Source organism: Watersipora subatra, unplaced genomic scaffold (assembly GCF_963576615.1).
Source record: "Watersipora subatra unplaced genomic scaffold, tzWatSuba1.1 SCAFFOLD_225, whole genome shotgun sequence".
Classification (NCBI taxonomy): Eukaryota; Metazoa; Bryozoa; class Gymnolaemata; order Cheilostomatida; family Watersiporidae; genus Watersipora; species Watersipora subatra.
This window is the reverse complement of record NW_027045407.1, coordinates 1-23728: the sequence shown is the minus strand read 5'-3', so window position 1 is coordinate 23728 and position 23728 is coordinate 1. Positions and strand designations below refer to the sequence as shown.

At 34.5% G+C, this 23728-nt stretch overlaps 1 protein-coding gene across 2 annotated transcripts; it reads left to right on the top strand.

Annotated features, from left to right (window-relative positions):
* Positions 1 to 562: 562 nt before the first annotated feature.
* On the top strand, positions 563 to 23174 carry LOC137410447 (uncharacterized). Of its 2 annotated transcripts, XM_068095860.1 has the most exons (5): positions 563 to 688; positions 4275 to 4330; positions 6070 to 6125; positions 19270 to 19407; positions 22891 to 23174. In XM_068095860.1, the coding sequence occupies exons 3-5, from the start codon at positions 6099 to 6101 to the stop codon at positions 23077 to 23079; spliced, it is 354 nt and encodes a 117-aa protein (XP_067951961.1). In that variant the 5' UTR covers positions 563 to 688; positions 4275 to 4330; positions 6070 to 6098; the 3' UTR covers positions 23080 to 23174. The 2 variants fall into 2 exon arrangements, 1 of the variants encoding a protein (XP_067951961.1); XR_010981207.1 differs by lacking the exons at positions 563 to 688; positions 4275 to 4330; positions 19270 to 19407; positions 22891 to 23174 and adding exons at positions 8943 to 9075; positions 13633 to 13745 and having other exon boundaries at positions 6059 to 6125.
* Positions 23175 to 23728: the final 554 nt, after the last annotated feature.

The following is a 23728-nucleotide window of genomic DNA, read 5'->3' as shown; positions in this document are numbered from 1 at the left end:
AAAGGCACCTATATGCTTCAAATATATTTTTTTTCTAAAGCATTTTATGCACTATGCAAATATTGTTTTTTAAATTTGTGCTCAAATTCATCCCCGCTTTCATCATTGCCTTTTGAACTAATGATTTGGCAAGTCTCTTGCAGTTATCGTTTTAAAAATATAATGATATATTGTATATATATATATATATATTATGGTGCATGTGGTAGCGTATAAATTAAAACCATCAAAAATTTACAAATCCTGTAGTGAAGTTTATCTTATCTTGAAATTATCAAAGTGTGGCACTCCTTTGTCTGCGCATGCTAAGGTGAGGCCGGGTTCAGACCTGGGGACAGCTGCGTAATCTCGACTCATTATGTATCCAACAGCTGGAAAGCAAACAAATTGTGTAGCTGCGTATGGGCATCAAATTAATTTAATTGCGCAAATGACGACATTTCTTTCTGTAGGACATAATAGTCGCGCACTCTGAGCTTGTAGTCCATGAGCGATCGCTTGCATAACAGGTACTCTGTCTCACGTGTCTTAGATGCCATATTGGTTCGAACCAGGCCTAAGTAAGGCTGTAAATCTAACTCATTCCATCTCGTTTCAGTCAGGCTTTTAGCTTTTAGTTTCTGATTTAGACGAACAAGGATAGGCTAAAACTCTATTTAAGAAATAGGACAGATAGTGAAGGTAGCAGGTATGTGTGCTTATGCTTTAGCTCTGGCTTACCATGTACTTTGGAGACTACATTGAACTAAAGAATTTATGGTTGTCACTCATCCAAAGTAACAAAAAATTAGGACTTTTATTAGAAGCCTGAATGATTGTAGCCTAGCATTTATCTTATATTCATGTTTTTGACGCAGTCACTCTGACTTTATATATGTGTTAGTCGTATAACAACTGAAAAGCAGAAAATCAAAGAAGATAAAGGCTGTTATGAATGCTTAGATATAAAGTTATAGGGAGCAAAAAATATGCAGGTACAAAACCCACCTGACCACGCAGGCCAAGACAACATATGTAGTTTTAAAAGCTGCAGATAACTGTAGAAATGTCAAGTGATTTGCAGGAATTGAGAGTCGCTATCCTTGGTAATGTTTCCGTAGATATGGATTACAGAAAAATGTTGTCTTGCTAACTGGTTGCTAGATGCATGCTTTACATTAAAGCTTCAATGTCGCGCATGATAAGTTTTTCAACTTTTTAAAGATGTCAAGGGATTCAAAAATGTACAGCAACTGTTTCAATAATATGGTTTACAGAAGGATATTTAAGAATTGAATAGTGAAATGGTATATAATTTATATTGTAATATTCATACAAAAATTATTTCCGTACCATATACTTATCAAAGCTTCCATTGCAAGGCAAAAGTTAGCAGTAGTTCATTTTTCAGTATAGAAATATAGGACGAAAAATGGATGTAAAATGAGCAACATTGTATAATGCTAGAACTACATGTAGCATCAGCTTTGCTAGCAAGGCTTCGTGAAGGATATTAGATACGCATGACATGAGAAAAATCTTTTACCATGGATGTTTATACTATCAAATGATATTATTAATATTCCCAGTCGCAGATATTACTTTAGGGAAAATGACTATTTTGCCATTAGCTTAGCTTTTGAATATTTTTTTGATTGGCTAATCAACCATGATACAGATACATGCAAAATAATTAAGCTCTTTGTATACACATTAATATACTAGTTAGCAACAAATTTGTGTGTAGCATTAGCAAAATCAATGGCTAAAATTTGCTTTATAGTTTTCCAGTGTGCTGCAGGACACTTTTTGTCTCTTGTGAGCTTTAGCTTTCAGAGCCAGACATTACCCAGTTCACGAACTGAAGGTCATAATCTAGTAGCTAGCATTATTTAAACATCCATTTGTATATAGCTGAGGGTATGGCATTATGTAATAGCATGGCTGGTGGTTGTTTAGTTCAGGCTAATCCCATCGGCCACTGTCAACACCTCGCTGGCACTTGTTACATGCATTACTCGTGCGTCTTTGTCTATTGGTGCGTTTACACTGGCCGATTTTGTCACCCATTTTGTCGAACACAGACCAATTTGATGAGTCGGTGTCGGCATCGGTCGGTGTGAGCAAAAGCCGTGGTCACACGGGCACCGAACCGAACTAAATGACGCAAAACGACGTCGTTTTCAGTTCTAAAAAGTTCGGCTGAGGACATTTCTGGCCGAAACGAACTATTTCGGTACTGCTCGAAATTTCGTGCCGAACCCTTGCTCTTATTGGCTGGTTAAAATTCTAGAATTCTAGCGTGCACGCGTCACATTTCTTCTTACGTGCGTGTGAGTAAAGTTAAAAAAGAAATGGGACGATACTTTTATTTCATTAAATAAACAACATGAAGCAATTTACGACAAGGTTCACCCGGACTTGTGATTGGGTTGCATAAATGTAAGATGTTGCACTTAAGTTTTGCATAAATGTAAGGGAATTGTTGTGATTTTCTTTCGTGTAGAGTATAAGTAATGTGTCTTATTCATCCTGATGAACTATCGTTGACTGATTTATTTATGTAAAACCACAGTACTATGATAAAGACTGTTTTTGTTTGTTATGTACTCAGCATAGAAAAACATTCATATGTTAATAAAAAATATAATTATGTTGATGGGAAGGGTTAGCAAAATATTTGTATCGAGTGATTTATTTTGAGCAGCCGAACGATCTTCTGATAAATCTGCTGTTTAATTATAATTTATAATTGTTCCTCAAAGTTTTTTTGTTTACAATAGAAATGTTTAACTCAAATACATAACAACTACTAATGAAACTGTGTCCTGTCTCTATACGTATGGTATCTAGGAAGCGAAGTTACTTCGGTAGCCGTGTGACATGTGCCACGAACCGAACCAGCCTCCGAACCGAACCGATCCTACGTCGGTTCGGTGCTCGTGTGACCACGCCTAAAGAGATCGGTGTTGGTACTGATTTGAAAGTCGGTGTCGGTGAATCCCAGCAGCTCATCAGCCAATCAGAAGCTAAGAGCCTCTGATTAAATGAGCCTAAGCTTTAATGACAGTTCTAAGTTTATGAAACGAAAGGGCTAGGTTTAATGAGAGGCTAGGACACTGTTATTAAACTTTCCCTAGTGCTCTTTCTGATAGTGAGCTTTTATTTAAAGTAATTAAAAGTGAATAGCCAGTTGTATGACTACTACTAGTACTACTACTAGTTCTACTACATGTACTACTTTAAAGGAATTTGCTGGCCCTTACTTGGCACGATCTAAATTATTTCATACAGAAATAAATTGAGTGTGATTTTATTCAATGTTTTATTAGCGAAGGAAATTTACTAGCCGAGGAGCGTACGGCCATTTGCTCTGTCTACTAAGTGTGCGTTGCTCCCTTATATACAATAAAATTGCCCGTTACGGCTAACGGGACTGAGTAGGAACACCAGGTAATAATGTTTAAATGGCCAATAATTAGGCCCGCTAGTGCGCTGATATGGCAACATAAACGACGACAATTGATAGCCTAACAAGTAACAAGGCTATAATAAAAAGGAAGACACATATAATAAAATATTTATAGACTTAAAATATATACAAACATATAATTACATATAATACAGACTGTCAGAGCTCCCGCAGCCGATCCTGCCATCAACAAAATCTAATCGTCATCGGAAGATTCCATTCGGCAATCAGTAGTTGCTTCTAGCAGCAGTAGTAGTAGGAGCAGTAGTAATAGTGTAGTACTAGTATATAATTTTCCACATAAAGCGCGTTGATTTTTATGTGTACTCGTCTTTGCGTGGTCGGGTGAAGGTCAGAAGATACATGATACATGATACAGATACAGATACATGCAAAATAATTAAGCTCTCTGTATACACATTAATATACTAGTTAGCAACAAATTTGTGTGTAGCATTAGCAAAATCAATGACTAAATTTGCTTGATAGTTCTCCAATGTGCTGTGGGACACCTTTTGTATCTTGCGAGCTTTAGCTTTCAGAGCCAGACATTACCCAGTTCAAGAACTGAAGGTCATAATCTAGTAGCTAGCATTATTTAAACATGCATTTGTGTTTAGCTGAGTGTATGGCATTATGTAATAGTGCTGCTGGTGATTGTTTGGTTCAGAGAAATGGCTAATCCCATCAGCCACTGTCAACACCTCGCTGGCACTTGTTACATGCGTTACTCATACGTCTTTGTCTAACTTGTGATTTACTGTCGAACTTGCCTTGGTCAACAAGAATGCATGCTAATCATCAATTGTCTTTTTTCCTGTAGATTCTGCAATTGTGTTTCGTAATGGTGCTATGATGCCCGACTTGCTTTTGTTGCAGGTATGTACTGACAAGATAAAACAATCTGCCTCTTTTTTTAATTTTGTTTTTCAGGGTTCAATTATATAGTCTATAATTTTGACAACAACTGTGACTTAGTCATTAGCTGAACGCCTTTTTTTCTTGTTATTTTTTTACTGTTATTCATGCCAACAAGAAATTTAAAAATCATGTTGTTTTAAATAATTATAATAAGAGCCTATGGAATACTATTTAAAATAGTCTTTCTCTGTAGGCCCACATAACAAAGATCATAATTAGCAATTGATTAAGCTCTGGTCATGAAATTAAAATTAACATTTTTGTGGTTTAGTGTCATGCTTAGCCTCTGAACATTGATTTCAATGTTTTCCAACTTGTTTCTAACTTGAAAGTTTTGAACTCTTGAGATTACACCATACTGACCCTCTTATAAAGCTAAACCCTGTATATAACAATTATGATTTCATCTAGTTTTCAATAGCCTAGCCGACTAACCTTACCCACACTGTGTAGTACTGTTCTCATGGTATTGTGGTTGACTTTTGTTAGTACAAAGTAGTATTATACTCACTGGAAATTCGAGAATTATCTTCTCTCAAATCTTGATATTTAAAAGTTTGAGTATTTTTATCTTGTTGGCTAGAATTTAGACTGATGCGTGTGAGATTTGGCGCATGAATTATTTGAACAGAATGGATTAATGCTGGGTTTACTGGGACTGAAAGATGTGTGATATTCAACAACCAGGCTTGCTATGAACTACAGCAACTATGGAAATAATTATAATTGCATTTCAATATCATGATGACTAAGCTGGTGTCTTGTAATAAATTAGGTTGTACACATAAAACACCATAGATATAGCATGTTTCAGTCAGTTCTACTAGTTCAATTAAATATGACATGGAGCCAAGTAGTGTTTTTATAATTTTAGTCTCCATTCTTCTGATTTGAGATTCTGACGCTTGTCGCCAATGTTTTTGTAGTTCTACCTGCGAAATGATAAAAAGTTATTTTTACCTGTAAAATTACAATTTAAGTATATATATTGAATAATACTTAAATTGTTCTATATACTCGAAGAAGAGATAGAGATAAGGTTTGAGTGATCAAAAAAGATACGTGTATGCAGGGACAAGAACACTCCAGATAACCTAATCGCAAACCAAGAAAACCTCTGTAGTCATAAAAGTCGAAGAAACTGTAGAAATGTCAAGCGATTAGCAGTAGTCGAGAGTTGCTATAATTCATAATGCTTTGGTAGATATGAATTACTAAATAATTTTTCAGCAAGCTTACCTTTTGAACCATGATACAGATACATGCAAAATAATTAAGCTCTCTGTATACACATTAATATGCTAGTCAGCAACAAATTTGTGTGTAGCATTAGCAAAATCAGTGACTAAATTTGCTTGATAGTTCTCCAATGTGCTGTGGGACACCTTTTGTATCTTGCGAGCTTTAGCTTTCAGAGCCAAACATTACCCAGTTCAAGAACTGAAGGTCATAATCTAGTAGTTAGCATTATTTAAACATCCATTTGTGTATAGCTGAGTGTATGGCATTATGTAATAGCGCGGCTGGTGATTGTTTGGTTCAGAGAAATGGCAAATCCCATCAGCCACTGTCAACACCTCGCTGGCACTTGTTACATGCGTTACTCATACGTCTTTGTCTAACTTGTGATTTACTGTCGAACTTGCCTTGGTCAACAAGAATGCATGCTAATCATCAATTGTCTTTTTTTCCTGTAGATTCTGCAATTGTGTTTCGTAATGGTGCTATGATGCCCGACTTGCTTTTGTTGCAGGTATGTACTGACAAGCTAAAACAATCTGCCTCTTTTTTTAATTTTGTTTTTCAGGGTTCAATTATATGGTCTATAATTTTGACAACAACTGCGACTTAGTCATTAGCTGAACGCCTTTTTTTCTTGTTATTTTTTTACTGTTATTCATGCCAACAAGAAATTTAAAAATCATGTTGTTTTAAATAATTATAATAAGAGCCTATGGAATACTATTTAAAATAGCCTTTCTCTGTAGGCCCACATAACAAAGATCATAATTAGCAATTGATTAAGCTCTGGTCATGAAATTAAAATTAACATTTTTGTGGTTTAGTGTCATGCTTAGCCTCTGAACATTGATTTCAATGTTTTCCAACTTGTTTCTAACTTGAAAGTTTTGAACTCTTGAGATTACACCATACTGACCCTCTTATAAAGCTAAACCCTGTATATAACAATTATGATTTCATCTAGTTTTCAATAGCCTAGCTGACTAACCTTACCCACACTGTGTAGTACTGTTCTCATGGTATTGTGGTTGACTTTTGTTAGTACAAAGTAGGATTATACTCACTGGAAATTCGAGAATTATCTTCTCTCAAATATTGATTTCAATGTTTTCCAACTTGTTTCTAACTTGAAAGTTTTGAACTCTTGAGATTACACCATACTGACCCTCTTATAAAGCTAAACCCTGTATATAACAATTATGATTTCATCTAGTTTTCAATAGCCTAGCTGACTAACCTTACCCACACTGTGTAGTACTGTTCTCATGGTATTGTGGTTGACTTTTGTTAGTACAAAGTAGGATTATACTCACTGGAAATTCGAGAATTATCTTCTCTCAAATCTTGATTTCAATGTTTTCCAACTTGTTTCTAACTTGAAAGTTTTGAACTCTTGATATTACACCATACTGACCCTCTTATAAAGCTAAACCCTGTATATAACAATTATGATTTCATCTAGTTTTCAATAGCCTAGCTGACTAACCTTACCCACACTGTGTAGTACTGTTCTCATGGTATTGTGGTTGACTTTTGTTAGTACAAAGTAGGATTATACTCACTGGAAATTCGAGAATTATCTTCTCTCAAATCTTGATTTCAATGTTTTCCAACTTGTTTCTAACTTGAAAGTTTTGAACTCTTGAGATTACACCATACTGACCCTCTTATAAAGCTAAACCCTGTATATAACAATTATGATTTCATCTAGTTTTCAATAGCCTAGCTGACTAACCTTACCCACACTGTGTAGTACTGTTCTCATGGTATTGTGGTTGACTTTTGTTAGTACAAAGTAGGATTATACTCACTGGAAATTCGAGAATTATCTTCTCTAAAATCTTGATATTTAAAAGTTTGAGTATTTTTATCTTGTTGGCTAGAATTTTGACTGCTGAGTTTGAGATTTGGCACAAGAACTCTTTGAGCAAAATGTATAAGTGCTGGGTTTACTCCACTTGAAAGATGTGCAATATTCAGCAACTATGCTTGCTATGGACTAATGCAACTCGGGAAATAATTATAGTTGCACTTAAATATCACGCTGACTGTGCTGGTGTCATGTATTAAGTTAGGTTTTACAAAAAAAAAACACTGGAGATGTAGCATGTTTCAGTCAGTTCAACTTGTTCAATTAAAATGACATAGAATGGTGTAGTGTTTTTATAATTTTAGTCTCCAATCTTCTGATTTGAGATTATCACGCTTGTTGTCAATGTTTTTGTAGTTGTACCTGCAAAACAAAAGAAAATTATTTTTCATTTGTTTTTACAATTTAGGTATAAGGAACAATACTAACCAAAAGAGTAAATAATGCAGTATCTCATCAATGTTAGCCCTCTGAACCCTCACAGCTGGTATTACGGAATCGCGTAGGCTGTGGCAGAAACCTTAATGGCGGAATACAGGCTTCCACATGGTTCTGTTTACAAAATATATTTTTAAGCAACAGCAAAAACTAATAAAATTAATTCTTTCGCAGGATGTTAGATTCTAAATTTCACTTCCATTTGTAAAATTTTTCACTTATCTTTATCTACTTCCTTCATTATAATAACACATTTTATTAGAATGATATCGCGAAACAATCAATACGACTCATTCGTTGGTAGGTCATAAATGACTGTGATACAAATGTAGAATTTTATGATAATAAATATAAATTTCCAGTATATTTTGAGTCATGAAAGGATGATGAGTGTGCTATGGATGAATATTATCTGTAAATGTTTAATCAGTGTTTAAAATCGTGCGAACTTTTATAGTTTTAGCCCGAATAATGGTGACATACTGCTTTTTTCTGTTTGATGACATCTGCTGTAGGTTGTCCGACTTTTTGTACTGCTGTTTCACCAAATATGATTGCATTGTTAGCACGTTTAGATATATTTGGTAAAAAATTTATAACTTCGGATTGCTGGACATATTGTCTAGGTTTACTGACACGCATTGATTAGATCGAGCAAGGATCAGCGGGTTAAAACTCGGTTTTGTATCATGGATTTTTACAAGTTTGTATTTATATTTAACAACTATGATATTATCTTACATGTATTTACATAACATTGTCTAATTTATTTGAAAATTATAGAGCTTTAACTAGCAAATGTGGTTGCTGCCTAATGACACAGGCTTGGGTAATATTTCATAACAAGGGTTAGTACAAAGCCATTTGCATAGCTATTCATCCATATCTCGTGTATTGCTTTTCATTTGACCAGCACTTTATGTATTTCTATATCAAATTCATTGACATATAAACCGGTGAGTCACCACCGGTTTATATGTCAATGAATGGTGGTGACTCACGGTTCCTTCATCTATATAGGCCTGGGCGGTCATCAAGGTCCTCTTCCTTGCATTGTCTTCCGGAAGATTTTGGCGATGAGTAGATCATAAATGTCAGTTGAAGGCTTCTTCCCTGTCATTAGACACATACCCAACCTAATTTTAAACAGCTGGTAAGTCATCATTGACTACTTGACTTGATGGGCTTTGTACCTAATGACCTCCCATATACTTTCAACACATTAGTCATAACTTATAATAAACTTTCATGGGTAGCAAAATAGTAAATGATGCAGAATTTGACGCGAACACGAGTCAATACACAAACCGGAGTCAATACACAAACCGGCTATAGGAAATCAATTGATTCTTCAGAAGATTGTGTCAGTCTACCCCAAACCTTCAAAATAAATATATTGATATATATATATATATATATATAACAAAAGCCAATGAATAGATTTAAGAATTCAAGCAATTTATTTTTACACAAATTCTGTACCATTCACTATCTCGCTACCCACTTTCGCCTTGAAATTTTAGAAAATTAGAGATGCGAGTTTGCAAGGTGGTTTTTGATGTATCACTAAATGCCCAAGGATGCGAGAGGCCAGTTACGGAAACTACATCACTTGGTTTTCCCGTCAGGTCTGCTTTAATTTTGTTTTAAAAAGGTTGGCTGAAAATGAGAGTATAAGCAAATCGAAAAGTTTGAATCCAAGAAGAGATGATTTAAAAATGAAAATGAAGAAAAAATAGAATTAGCTCTAATATAAGATCAGAGCATTTTTTTCAAGTATGTTTTATTAAGCTAAATTCAGTTATATTAAATTTATACTTTAAGTTTGTTTATGCGATTTCACAAAAGTGTAGAGTACCAAGCGTGTTGCATCAAGTCTCTCTCACACCGTCATTAGTGCTATGACTCTCAGAAAGGTCAGAAATTCATACGGTATGCTACTGTATGGACTGCTGCATACTGCCACTACTCAAAATTATGTTATACATAATACTGCTACATTTTAATGCAGACCATAACCTTTACATAGGTATTTGTAACCTTGGAGGCATGGGTATAGAGCATGAATAGATAAAATCATGTATTTTTTCATTGTTATATCTCTTATTGGTAGTTTTTAGAGGATGGCAACACAATAATTTATCTTTAGTTAATTTATATGAAAAACATTTTTTGAGATAGGACTTTAAGAAAATTAACTTGCGAGCTTTTGTCCAAGAATGCATTTTGCTCTCATATCAGACATGACTGTACAGTAGGCGCTCCTAAAAGGGGATGATCGGTTCCAGGAACGTTTACATGATAAGGATTTTTCATTATAAGAATTTTAACATACATTTGTACATGTAAATTATCTAAACCATCTCAGGACCTTTCCAAACTCGCTCATGTGAGAATCTGACTTAAATTCTTTTGAATGTATTGGCCGGTGCCTTAACTGCATTATTATTGGTTTTCATCGACAACTTTTCATGATCAACCTCATTGGTTTAATAGACCATGATTGTGGTAATTTGACAATAATTTGATGAAGAGCGCATAGTTTTGACGCGACAGCGACTTACAACAATTGACTAAGAAAAAATAGTTTCACTATAAAAAAGCGGTAGTACCTTTTCGTCATCTATTCGTCCGTAAGAGCTCAAGGTTGCAACTCCAACTCGTGACATTCAGATGCACTGACCAATAGCCTTAAAAATATTTATCAACAATTGCACTGCTATATGTACCTATTCTCTGTTCCGTCGTCACTTCAGACAAATTATCACAAGAGTCAGAATGTCATGGAAATTGTATGTATTATATGTATAATGCTTTATGTACAGTGTTGGGAAAAAATCTTTGTCCGCCTGTTTAAATAAGTGTAGCACTGCAATAAATTCATCATAACTTGGAAATATTTTGCACCGCATACATAAAACCCTGTATCAAAACAATCCTAATGAGCTGAAGAATAGAAATAACTAGATTTTAAAATTGCCAAATATCTTCTATTGTATCAACCGCTGCCTACTCATTCACACTACATACCAGAAAATATGTCATCGCAAATTTTGTTATTATCTCTTCTTTAATTATTTTCTAAATTGAAAATAACAGTCTTGTACTGTTATGGGCCCAGAAAAAAGCCATTGGGGTTGTTTTGCATTTTAATATTTTATCTGGTAGCCTTAGCAGACTATAACCATTCTGCAGCCTTAGGCATGCTGTGAACAAGCCTCACGAGCGCTTGAGTGTTCATAATCTGAAACCAGCAATCATGTTGGACAGCTGTTTTTTTCAAACGCCTTGATCGTGGTAGATCTTTGGTGGTTTGATGCTGCGTTCATTTCTTTACCACTTAATTTTCTTTAGATTGAAATACTCTAAGCTTCTTCGCTATTTTTCTACTGCTCAGATTGGCCATCGTATGCAGGTGAATGATGAGGCCGTTGACACATTTCTTATCCATGGTTGATGTTGACGCTGGTATGAATTCTGGGATCTCTAGCTGTTCCTTTTTTAACAAGCAAAACTGTAAACCTTTGCTGCACATGCTGTCCAAAAGGACCCGTATTGTTGTGATAATATTCCACTTGAAAATTAATAATGTCATATTGCGTTTGAAAATGAGTTAATAAGCACTGATTCACATTGATTGGCCTAAAATTGATTATTGATCTCTGATTAACCCTAATTTTATTACTGATGGTGTCAACAAGATCTAATGTTAACTTACTTTTAAATGATGCATGGTTTGTCAGGGTTCAATCTCTCTACATGACTACAACAACAAATTTACCTAAAATGGGCAGTGAGGTTTGAGGTGGACAAAGACTTTCTGACACCACTGTATGTCGCTTTCTTTTCTCGCAGGTGTGGCAAGACAGACTAACACTCAAATCGAACTTTAGAACTCGCCCGATGATACACTTTAAGTTATATGGCGTTTTTTACGCGGTACGAAGCAAAAACTTTACAAAATTGCCTGACTTTTTCTAGAATTTATGCTATAGGAGGTATATGTTATAGGAGCATCTAATTTACTCTAAAAGACCATGTGAGTTTGTGAGGTACAAATATCATGTTTAAAGTGTGCAATAGCTCCCATGTAGGATACTTTTGCTCCCTCATCACTAATTGAACTCTGTTCCAAATTTTGGTCAGGTTACCACGTTTTGTCACAATGTCTCAGCATTTATGCTATATTTTTTTGTAGACAAATAAAGTTTATTGTGTATTATCTATTTTTTATCACTTTTAGCCTTGCTTGTCCTCTAGCGCAAAGCCGACCTATTGCTCCTAGCTGTGACTCTGGCACTTATGGGATAAAAGTGCAAGCTGAGTTATCAGTTAAGATTTTGACAGAACTGTTCATGAAATGCTGTAGTTTATCCCATTTTCTTTCCACTCAACGTGGAATGTTTGATTAGTACGATATTTTAGGCAGTTTGAGGCAGCTTGTTTTTGGGACAATGTTTAATTATGACTGCTGATGTACTGGCGGTTAAGACATTTGAAAAGCTGATAATGGTGTTTTTTATAAAACCCCGACAATAAATGCAGAGGAATTTTTTGCTTTGTAGCATATTTGACTCAATAGAACAAGTGTTATCGCTGAAGCATTATCTTAAGGTGAAAACAAATTAGGCGATAATTAGAGCGATATTGCGATAATGCGCTGCGTGGCGCTAATCTGCGTTAGAATTCACTCAGCGTGTTCATGCAGAGCGATAAAGCTAGAATTTCTCTACACAACTTTATTGCTAACGAGATACATTTCGATTGGTTAGTTTTTACCAGAATGTAATTTTACGGCGGGTAATTATTTCTTACCGATGTTCAACAACGTACAGCAGCGCCAATTTTCTATTTTGTTACGATTGAAACATCTTCAGAACGAACACTCAATTGTTCATGAATTTAATAATAGCACTCCCAGTTCTGTCCATCATAACAAACAAAATTAAAAAAAAAATCTGAGTTGAAAACCAACATCTGGAGTCAATCGTTGCGCCGGTTGACCATCTTGAGAAGGGTAAATATTTAATATATTAAATATGAAAAACCACTAAAAAATATAATATGTATAAAAAATTTGTAAAAACAATACAGTTAAAAATACAAGAATCATTTTTCTTTTGTCTTCTTATAGTGTAGGCAGTGTACTCTCTTTGAAAGGAAGATAGGTTTAATAACAAATGTGGAGGTTGTTCATGTTGTAGCCTAGACGACATATTGACTGGCCTAAATTTATTAACAACTCCGAAAAAACTGATGATACGGATTTTTATTGGCAGTTTGTGAGCGTGCCCATTGTATCATTTACTAGTAAATCGCTCAAGTGTGTTTATGCACGCACCAGCGATATCTTCGCCCTCCTCATGACGCTTGCAATAAAATCGCCCTGTTTGGACCTTAAAAGCTCCTTGCTATATTTTCAAAAAAAAGTGAATATACTTAAACCTATACCTATACTGAGAAGGTAACTTACCTCCTCAAATAGAGGTGGCGTTCATTAAAAAGATTGCGCTCGATTTTCAAAGCACTCTCCTGATGTGGTCCCAAATAGCGGTGCCAATCAAATCAAGGTGCATTCAAATATAGGTTTAACAGAAGCTCACTTTTAACATTTCTTCCAATACCAAATTGAAGGTGGTCAGAGACTCTGTGCATAAAGTCCTCATCAACTTATTTTTTATACAATGTTAAAAACTTTGTGCTTTTGTAGAAGTTGTTTAATCTGGAGAACGAAGATGAGCTCACCAAGCAGAACTATTGTTCTTTAATCATATTCTCACAGAACTAATCATATTGGCCTACAAGTTTTTTGAAAAACTGAAGGGTAAGTTGATGAGTCCTCTACTTTTTGTAGTCCTAATCTTCTGATAATTAAATTGGGCTTTGATGACTAAAGTGAGCTCTGGAGACTGCAGTCATTACATTGGGTAGTTGGCTACACTAAAATACTATAGCACTGACAATCCGCAAAAATAGTAAAACAATAGTTATGAAGCAAAATAACCATGTATGGAGTGGCATGTACAATTGATATTTAAATTGTACAAATACAATATCAAAGTATTAAAATATTAACCATTTTTGAAAGATTGAATGTATTTCTTAATGAGTGTAGCCTGGGTTTTCCAAATGGAAAAAGTCTAAAACACAATCAGATTTTGGTCTAGTCCATTAACTGAGTGCGTACAACAGGCTGCGCAGTGCAGCTCAGCACAATGTATGCTTATAACCAAGAGCAATGCGCTAAAAAAATCTTTGTATAAAACATTTCTTATTAGTGAGTAGGCAATTAGTTAGCCGGTCATATGTGTACCTAATAGAAAAAAACCAATCGCCATCCTGCATCTAACTAATAGAAAACATGTTAACAGCCAACAGGGACCAAAGTTTTTGAGAATCATTATTTTTGTTTTTACAGTTTATTATTGCAATAAACAGCTGTGTTAGACCTTTACAGCTACCAAGGTTTTAGAAATGGGCAATAAATAAACCTTTGAAAAATGGACTACTGATTGCTACCTATTGTATCAGCAAAAGAGGATGAGAACCTGACCAAGCTCATACTGCAACACACTTTTTAGATTTTTTGTCGGTAACATTAGGCGTAAAACCTTCTGCTGATTAATGTGTATGTTAAAAAACTCTGATAGGCGGTGTGGTTCATAAATAGGGTCATCTTAATCTGAGGGCACACTTCATTGGTGAAAATTATGTCTTTAATAAGAGCCATCACATGTAGGACAAATTAATGTACCAACGTCTGTTCTCTTCTAATAAAAAGTGTATTACGTTATTCAATAGAAAAATGATATGGTAATGATGCTACCACTACCAGGCACAATAGCCTTTTAGCTTTTACTTTGAACCAATTTTTATTTACCCTTTATAGCCACAATGTTTGCGCTTTAATTCTGGAGTTGTCTGTTCGTGTAATAATGTTCTATCTACCAATCTTTCATACAAATAAAAGTGTCCTCAAGAACCCTGGCCATCATTTTTTAGCTGTTTTTTTTATGAAATCTAGAGGCATTTGAAACGTTCTTTCTTCCAACAGCGTCAATAATTGTTTAACCTTGTCTTAGCATTTTATAACATATTGAAGGGTAAAGTAACAATTTGTTCAAAACTTCATGAACTTGTGGTATGGCTCTTACTCTGTTTTTTACACTAAGCCTGCTTATAAAAATGCTGATGAAATGCAGTTGCATTTAAATTCTGCATAAATTGTCTAAATTGTTTTTTATCACGGCTTCATTAGGAAATTAAATACTTGGTAAATTTTGATCTTGCAGCCATTTTTTCCCAATTGTGCACGCAGTATGATGCTCAATTACAACAAGGCATGAAGTAAATGTAATACGAAGCAGTTATTGCACTGATTTCTTATGTCTTAATTTTATTTTGAAGCTGTTTCAGTGTGAACTCTTAAACTACCAATTATAGTACAGCTCGTTTGGCAATGTGTTTCTGTATGGCCAAGTGCTGCATGATGCGGCTTTAGCAAGCTTTTGTACAAATTGTTTCCGATTACTGAGTAATTAGTAAATTACCTTATTACATCTATACCTGATTAAAAAAAGCTATTATTTGCATATTTTGAGCAAATAAGAATGCGTTTACAACCTGAGCATAGTATTGCTTTGCAAAAACTTGTTTTATGAAATCTTCTTACTGATGACCAGTAATTTCAGAAGCAATACAGCCATAAATGGTTACTAACTTCAGATCTATAGACTGAGTAACTTTATTGAGCAATAGTACTAATGAGAGTAATTATGTTCATCAGATTAATTAACATGTAAACTAATAATATTCATAAATCATCCGACTAGAGTTTTGTGCTTATCTCACAGTAATTTCAAAATGGACGAAAAGTGGTCCCTCTCACTCGGCAACTCGTTTGTAATATTTTTGGGAGCATGAACTAACATAAAAACTTATGCTGACAAACTTGCTATAAAAATATTGTTAATAAACAATTGGGGTGTAAAGTTATAACCATTTATACACTCTTTTTAGAAATTAGGTTTCACGAAACACTTATGTCGCGGTAGAGAGATCCATTTGGTAGTAAAGGAGTTGAAGTTATAAGCAGGTAGATCATATGGGTCGCGGTCACAGAAACCATGGTTAAGTCGCAAATCACGAAGTTGAGTTATTCGACTTTGAAGTTGCACCAACTGAACTTATAATATTGGTAACAAATTTTGTAACCTGTAGTTCTGGACCAATCAAAGAGTGATCTTTCTGAATCTGAAGTCAGTTTAGCCAATAAAAGTATTTTACCCTAAAAAAAAAACTTAAAACCGTTGCTATGCTAAACAAGAAGTACTGAAAAATGGTGTCCGATTTAAATAATTGTTTCTTTTTTGCCAATTTTAAAGGTAACTTTGACATTTTGGACACTTGTAATAAGTACTTTGGAATTCTAACTGATGTCAAAAGCAGTGAAAGTAAAGGGAGTTGCGGTGATATTTTCCTAACGATTCTTACCAGAATACTACAATATTTAATAATAAGAATAATTATTCAATTTTTATGAAATTATAATCAGATTTAGTTAGGAGAATAATTATTTGAGTTTGCAAGGTCGAAGTATATAGTGACCGATGGTGTGCAATATGTTACTGTTGTTAATTTTATAAAGATTTGGTTGATGATTTGGGTGTGCCCAATATCGCGATACTTTCAAGCTGTTTTTAATATCTGCAAAATTAAGTAATACACTTTCTTATAAATATACAGCTATTTCTTTGAAAACCAGCTAAAATCTGTTTAGATTTTTAAATTCAGCATAATGTTTTGGATCCAAGTGCAGAAATCTAGATAAATATCACAATATCTTGATATTGGTTGCTATGTCGTTTTGAAATGTAAACAAAACTGTACATTTGTTTTCGTTTCTCAAACTTTAATACCAGTTTTCTTGGAACTATGTTTTTGCACTAATGGTAAACGTGCTTCAGTTTTTTGACCATAAAATCTGCTGTAAATTGGCTAGAATCAAAATTTTGTTTGCTAAACCTTGTAATCCCGACTTACCATGAATTCTGTGATCATGACACATATTAATAGTTAATGCACTGTTTGGAACTTATAGTGCTATTGTAGAACTACAATAAAAAATATGTCATCACTAACAGAAATTAACTACCAGTTTTGATTTTGTATAGGTGTCTTGTTTTCTATTACAGATTTTAATGCGTTTGCAGGACAAAATGAAGCAACTGCAAGAGGTTTATCATATAATTTATTTCGAATTATGATATTATGATAAAACTTTCCGTAACAAACTTTCATTTGGCTAATACTTGTATCCATTTTTGACTAAAATAAGTCGAACCAATTTGTTTCACTCCTACTACCTGCCCTAAATTGGTGCAAATGGTCATCAGAAATGTGCTTTCTTTGCGCTGCTAAAATGGCCCATTAAATGTACTTTAATTTGATGAAAACTCAAATATTGGTTAATTATTGGCTTTTCCAAAATACCGTAAAATACTCATCTGATTTGCATGTACGACTTAGCTGCCCAAGTTGTCAATGCATGGTCCTGGAGCTTGTTATCATTTTGCTTGTCGAAGGTTGACTTGCAACAAAATTTCATTACGGTTATTTGGTATCAAAAGATTCACCATGGCTTACTCTGCTGTGTTGTAGGTGCAAAATATGGAGAACTGTGATTACAAGCTCTTAAAAGCTAAAAAAGAAACAGTTAATCTCCGCGATCCCGAAACCGCCGTAGATTGGAATCAATTTATTTCTCTGACATAGTAAAATGATTTGGTTATTGTTTTGACACGTGATCTTCTCACGTGAATTGTAAGTTCCGTAAAAGGCTCAATATAAAACTTCTTGTAGCACTAGTTTATGACATAAACTTTGGGTTTCACCAAAGAGCTCTTACCAAATATAGATGCTCGCTAGTTTACAACTTTGTTTTGGGTTGATCTAATCGTCTAGTCGCAATCTGATCATGTGACCCATGCTTCTTGCCAAACAGCGAGCATAATTTCCGCAGCATTTTTTGACTATCACAGGTGACCAACAGGCTTTTCATGCTTATCAGATGATGATATGCATTCCTTCGTGCTAAGGTTAAAAATTAAACAAATTTTTATGGTAGGTTTTGAGATATCAGTGCTCAAAGTGACATCAATACAGTGATGAGGAAACAGATGCTTGAGGACAAAAAACATCGTTTTATTGAATGCGTGAAGTGAATTTGTGAAATAATTTAAATGAATGAGGTTGCATGAAAGTGTAAACAGAAGCCATCTTGTTGAGCTACGTTCCATTTGACCCATTTTTGGAACGGGATTGTAATCTTCGGCAATTTTGTGATGGCGGCGATTAACTGTTCGCTTTTCAGCTTTTAAGAGCATGTTATCACATTTCTACATATATTGCACATGCAACACAACAGAGTAAGACATAGTGAATCTTTTGATACCAAATAACTGTAGTGTGAATTTTGTTGCAAGTCAACCTTTAAGCATTAGTGATCTTTTCGAAAAATGACAAGACTTTCTTTTGGAAACATACCTTTCAAGCAACAACGGTATGCGAGTGCCACTGTACGTAATTTTGATTAATATTCTTAAACTTCATAATCATTCTTAGTATTGACTAAGTATTATTGCTTTTTAGTTTGTGTATTTCTTTATGTAATTTTTATCTGTGAATGTTTAGCTGAAGCTTGTGCAGGGCTGTCATCAACAACAATTTAGTTGAATGTCATTTACTAGTTATTCCGTTTTACAAATTGGACTGTGCCCTGTGAAATAACTGCTTTATTTTAATTGTGTATACAGCTCCTATTCACCCTTGCATGTTTATATTTGTCATGTTCTTGCATTCTGGTTGCCTGACCATTGACGATAGCACTTGTACAGACTATATGTAAGCATAGTGTCTGGGATAGGAACTGAAACTCACAGTTAAAACCTATGGTGACCAGCTCTAAACTTTACCTTGCAATATTATCTAAAAGCCAAGTCCAGATCAGGGTCAGACTACTGACTATCAATTTTACGAATGAGTAATTGCTTTTGAAATACCACTTCAACATTTGAAGTCCATTTTTTTAATAGGATATGAATAAGTTTTTACATTGCTTAACTCGCGTTCTTCTACTGCCTACAAATCACAATGATGACAAATATCAGAGCTGGGATTGAGAGTCATAAGCTAAAATATCAGATGCACTTCTGCTTGCTCAGTTTTTCCTTTTTTTGCAGCAATCAATGAGCTTGCAATTGATTAGCTATGAACAGAGTTTAATTTAAATCGGAAAATCATCTATTCAAAAAATGTGATATTTCTATTTTGTTATTACTAATTGCAGGGTGTTGCTATAACATGTTCCGCACCCACTCTGGTGCTAGACAAGTTATCTAAAGAATTGGCAATTCAAGGTTACAAAAGCTTACATATTTGGGGAGGTTTCTGGTCAGAGGAAAGCGGACAAAGGAACTTAGTGAAGGTAAATTATGGTGTCAAAACACCAAAATATTGAGTGACATAGAATGAACCTTGGTGAAAAACAATATTTTTTTAGATGTATTTTACAAATATTGAGATGAAAAATTTTGTGCTAGTCCGAAAATTTCAATAATATGTATTTGGACGATGTATCTAATAGTCTGCAACAAGCTATAGCTTTTTTTAACTCTGAATGACACTCGTGTTGCTTAACTTGCATATTTGTACCATTTACAATCTCTGTTTGTGAGAAATGTACCTTTTGTTCCAAATCCAGTTCGGCCTGTCATAGCTGTTTTCTGAAGTCATCATTCAATTTTCGGGATTAACGGGGACCAGGGTCTTTTGTGGACAGTGAAAACCCACAAAATAAAAAGTAATGTTTTTAAGTATATACATAAATGAGCCAAACTTTAAGGCCAAAACACTTGCATTGTTTCATTAGCATAATGTATTTGTTTCCTATGTGAAAAGTAAATTAATGTTCCTTTCATTGACTTTTAGGTCATATTCTAACTTAAATCCAAGTATTTTAACTCAAATTATGAATTTTTTGTACTATGGGCATAGGTTAGATTTTTATCTGGTTGGAATAGCTGTACAGCAAATTTTGCTATAATGTACATGTATACCTATTATAACGCAAATTCCTCTCAATGTAAAGAATTTATGTAAAGCTTTTGTTTGACCAACATAAGTAATACCATATAGGGTAAAGTGTCAAGTTGGTGAAAATTCCCAAATTTATTAACAAAATTTTCATAGTTGTCCTTAAAAATATCGCTTACATTCTTACCAAACTTGAGCAATGATAAGATGCATAGGGTTCGCTATTATAGATATCAATACATTGTTAAACTAGTTTGTCATTAGAGATTGTCATTTTTGTCAAAAATATGTAAAATGATTCGCCTCGCAAGAAATCAGAAATATTTGAAGGGGATCTATCAGTGAAAGCTTTGGAGTGTTAATACTGACAGACTCCTACTTACAAACATTCGAGTTACAAACAACGGTACATACGAACAGGTCTGCGCGTATATTCATCGATAATACCGACGGCATTACAGACGTATTAGCGGCAGAAAGAGGCGCTACGTAGAAGCATCACCCAGCATCCACCTTCCTCTGACCAGTTCGTTGCAGTGCATAAGTGTGTGAACGTATCTCCAATGCGCAAATAACTTTTTTATTTTTCCTGTATGTATTGTAAAGGAGTTTGCCGACCTTTACTTGGCACGATCTAGACTAATAAATAAAAAGAAGAGTATGTGTAGTTTCATTCAGCTTTTTATTAGCGAAGGAAATTTCACTATTCGAGGAGCGTACATCTATCTGCTCTGCTCAAATAAATGAGAGCGCTCCGTTATATTCAGTAATATCAACCGTTCCGTCCTAACGGCAAACGGTGAGAACACCGGCTAACAAGGTGAATAAATAGGACCGCTAGCGAGTTGGTATGACAACAATAAAAGTGACGATAAATGATAGTGTTATGATGGGATATCAGATATAACAATAGCATAACGAGTGAAACAACGGTATAATAAAAGGACAACACATTAAAAGGACAACAACGATAAGTTCCAGCATATCGATTAAAACAATGATATAATAAAAAAGGACAATACATACAATCAATAAGAAATGCAGTGTCATGGCCCGGCGTCCACCACAGTTTTCTCTCCATTTTATTAAAAAGTTTTTTCAGTACAAACCAATTTACAGGTTACTTATACAAGCCTTAAACATACTTATATAAACCTTCAATATACTTATATACATGTAGGCATAAATAATAAATAAATACATTTTAAGCATAAATTATAATACAAAATATAGCACTGAAGCAACTTACGAACAAATTCACTGTACAAACAAATGTTCGGAACGTAACTCGTTCGTAGGTTGGGGACCGTCTGTATACCAAGCTGAATGTCATGATATCTAGTCTCATCAAAATCTATCTTGCTCCCAAGCTCTTCCCGACGATGGATAAATGATAAGTCATACAGACACTGATTTTACTTTGTTAGCTAGCCGCAACAAGTAGCAGTCTGTCTCTTGTGGCTTTTATTCACCTCACCTTCTTTTTGATCTCCAAATTCATGTTTACTACCTTCAAAACTGAATGTTTTTTTAATTGCCAAATCAGTTGATATCAGCATCAGAATTAAATTTTTAGCTGAGCTAGAATTTATTTTGGTCATCTCAAATAGTCTACGAAGATGAACCGTTATAAACGAGCGCATTTGCACAGACATGCTAATGGCAAAGAGTAGCTTTATTATATAAGCAGAGACTAAATAGTGTAAACAAAAGCTAAAAATATGTTTTAATAGAAACTTCTAAACTATTTAAAGAATTTCAATAGTGTCTATATAATTAATGATTAATGTATAATCCTAAATATTTAGGATTTGTTTGGAGTGCGCGAGAGGACAACTCTGCTTTGCAGAGTAACCTGGCAGTAACCCTATGCTTAATTTGTACATGTATGCATTGCAGTGAAAGGCATATTCATACACACCAACCTTACAGTGTTAAAGGCCAACTGAATGAAAAGGGACTTTTATACAATTTATAGTCAATTTGTGCATGGAAAAAATTGACCGTGTAGACAGTTAGGAATTTTACTCAGCTCAAGATTTTAAATCAACTTGGCTTGTACTAAAAAATACCATGGCAGTGTAGAGTGCTGTAAAAGATTATCAGTTGCAATGATTATGCATTCAAATATTGCAAATTATTACAAGGTCAATTAGCATAGTTGTAGTGTCAGTCTAGCAAGGTAAATGTTGCAAGTTCAAATCCTGTGGGATGCAATATTTTTTCCATTATCCAACGGTGGCTTTATATGGACAGACACGGTTCTCATCACAGTACAGGCTGAATGTGTAAAATTTTGTAGATTTTGGTGCATTTTGCTTAGAAATAAGAGGAATGGTAACGCTGTAATTATTAGTTTGTAAAGCAAAGCTTTTCTTAACCCAACTATTCATTACATTTTATATTTAAAAGATACCATTCTTACCTAATAGTTTGACAAAAAAGCTTTAGCTTAAAAGAAAGCATTAATGATAATGTTTGTTGTTTTTTACTTTTATTGAGTTAACTTGTGTTAACAACATCGAAACAAGAATTTTTAAGGCTTACTAGGTTAATTTTTTTAGGCAAAACATCAACATAGTGAGAACTGCAATCTCTTTAGGGGAAACATAATTATGCAGAGTTTTAGTAGGAAAGCATCTTCTGTGCGACCTAAATTTAGTACAGCCACCGATATAGCTTGCTGCAAAAGCCTACTCTTCAAGTTTCTGGCCAATCTCCTAAGCGTTCTAAAACAACATGATGGAGCACACTTTTTAGTCAGTATTGTTTTAAAGCTGGTTTGGTATCTTGGGAAAGTCTGTAAAATGAGTAGTGTTCAACATTCTCCTAATTTTTAGCTATACTAACAGGTTAATAACTGGTTTCTTTGCAGGTAGAGCAGCATATTTACCAGTGGAGGCAAAGTGGTCAAGATTGCCTAACCTTCAAACAACAAGTTGATGTTCAATTTCCAAAAAGGCATCCAGTGACTGGAATGACATCCAACCTTAAAGTTCTTTCTGTAGCTGGGCGTGTCTACAGTCAGCAAAGTTCTCTTGCGAATTGCTTCAAAGATCTCTAGCTAAAATCATATTTTAAACGTTGTGCAGAGCCATTAGTTACAGCTACCACCACTGCACACATTATACTCGAGGTGCCAGGAAATGGTCACACAATTTGCAAGACAATTATGGAGCTCAGTGTTTCTAAGCTCTACAGCTTTATTTGACAGAAATAAAATAGTCCACTTTTGTTGATGTTTTATGGTATTCTTGTGAATGCTTTGATTTTTAATCTTTTGGTAATGTAACAGCTGTTTGGCTTGCTTTTGATAGGTTGCTCCATTTGCACTAAAGACTTTTAGATTTATACAAACTCCATGTGTTTTAAGAATATTTTATTTGTCACCGTTGCACTCACTTAAGCAATTTGTTTGACGTACTTATATTGAGCTTTCCTTTTCTGTAAACTCAACTCCTTGACGGGGTTGCTTAAAAAGTCAATTTTTTTCCTTATGAGTAAGTTTGGGCTTTTTTTAAAGAAATATGCTGACCAATGTTGATAAATGTGAGTTAGATATACATGCATGCAATCTGCACAGTGTGTTCAATGTTACTGCATGGTTTCATCGAAAGCTCTTACCTGAAACCTGTTATAATCCAAAGGGCCCCACATATGCTATATTTCCCAGTTTTGCCTCAGTAGCAATGAATTGACTTAATCAAATTGTA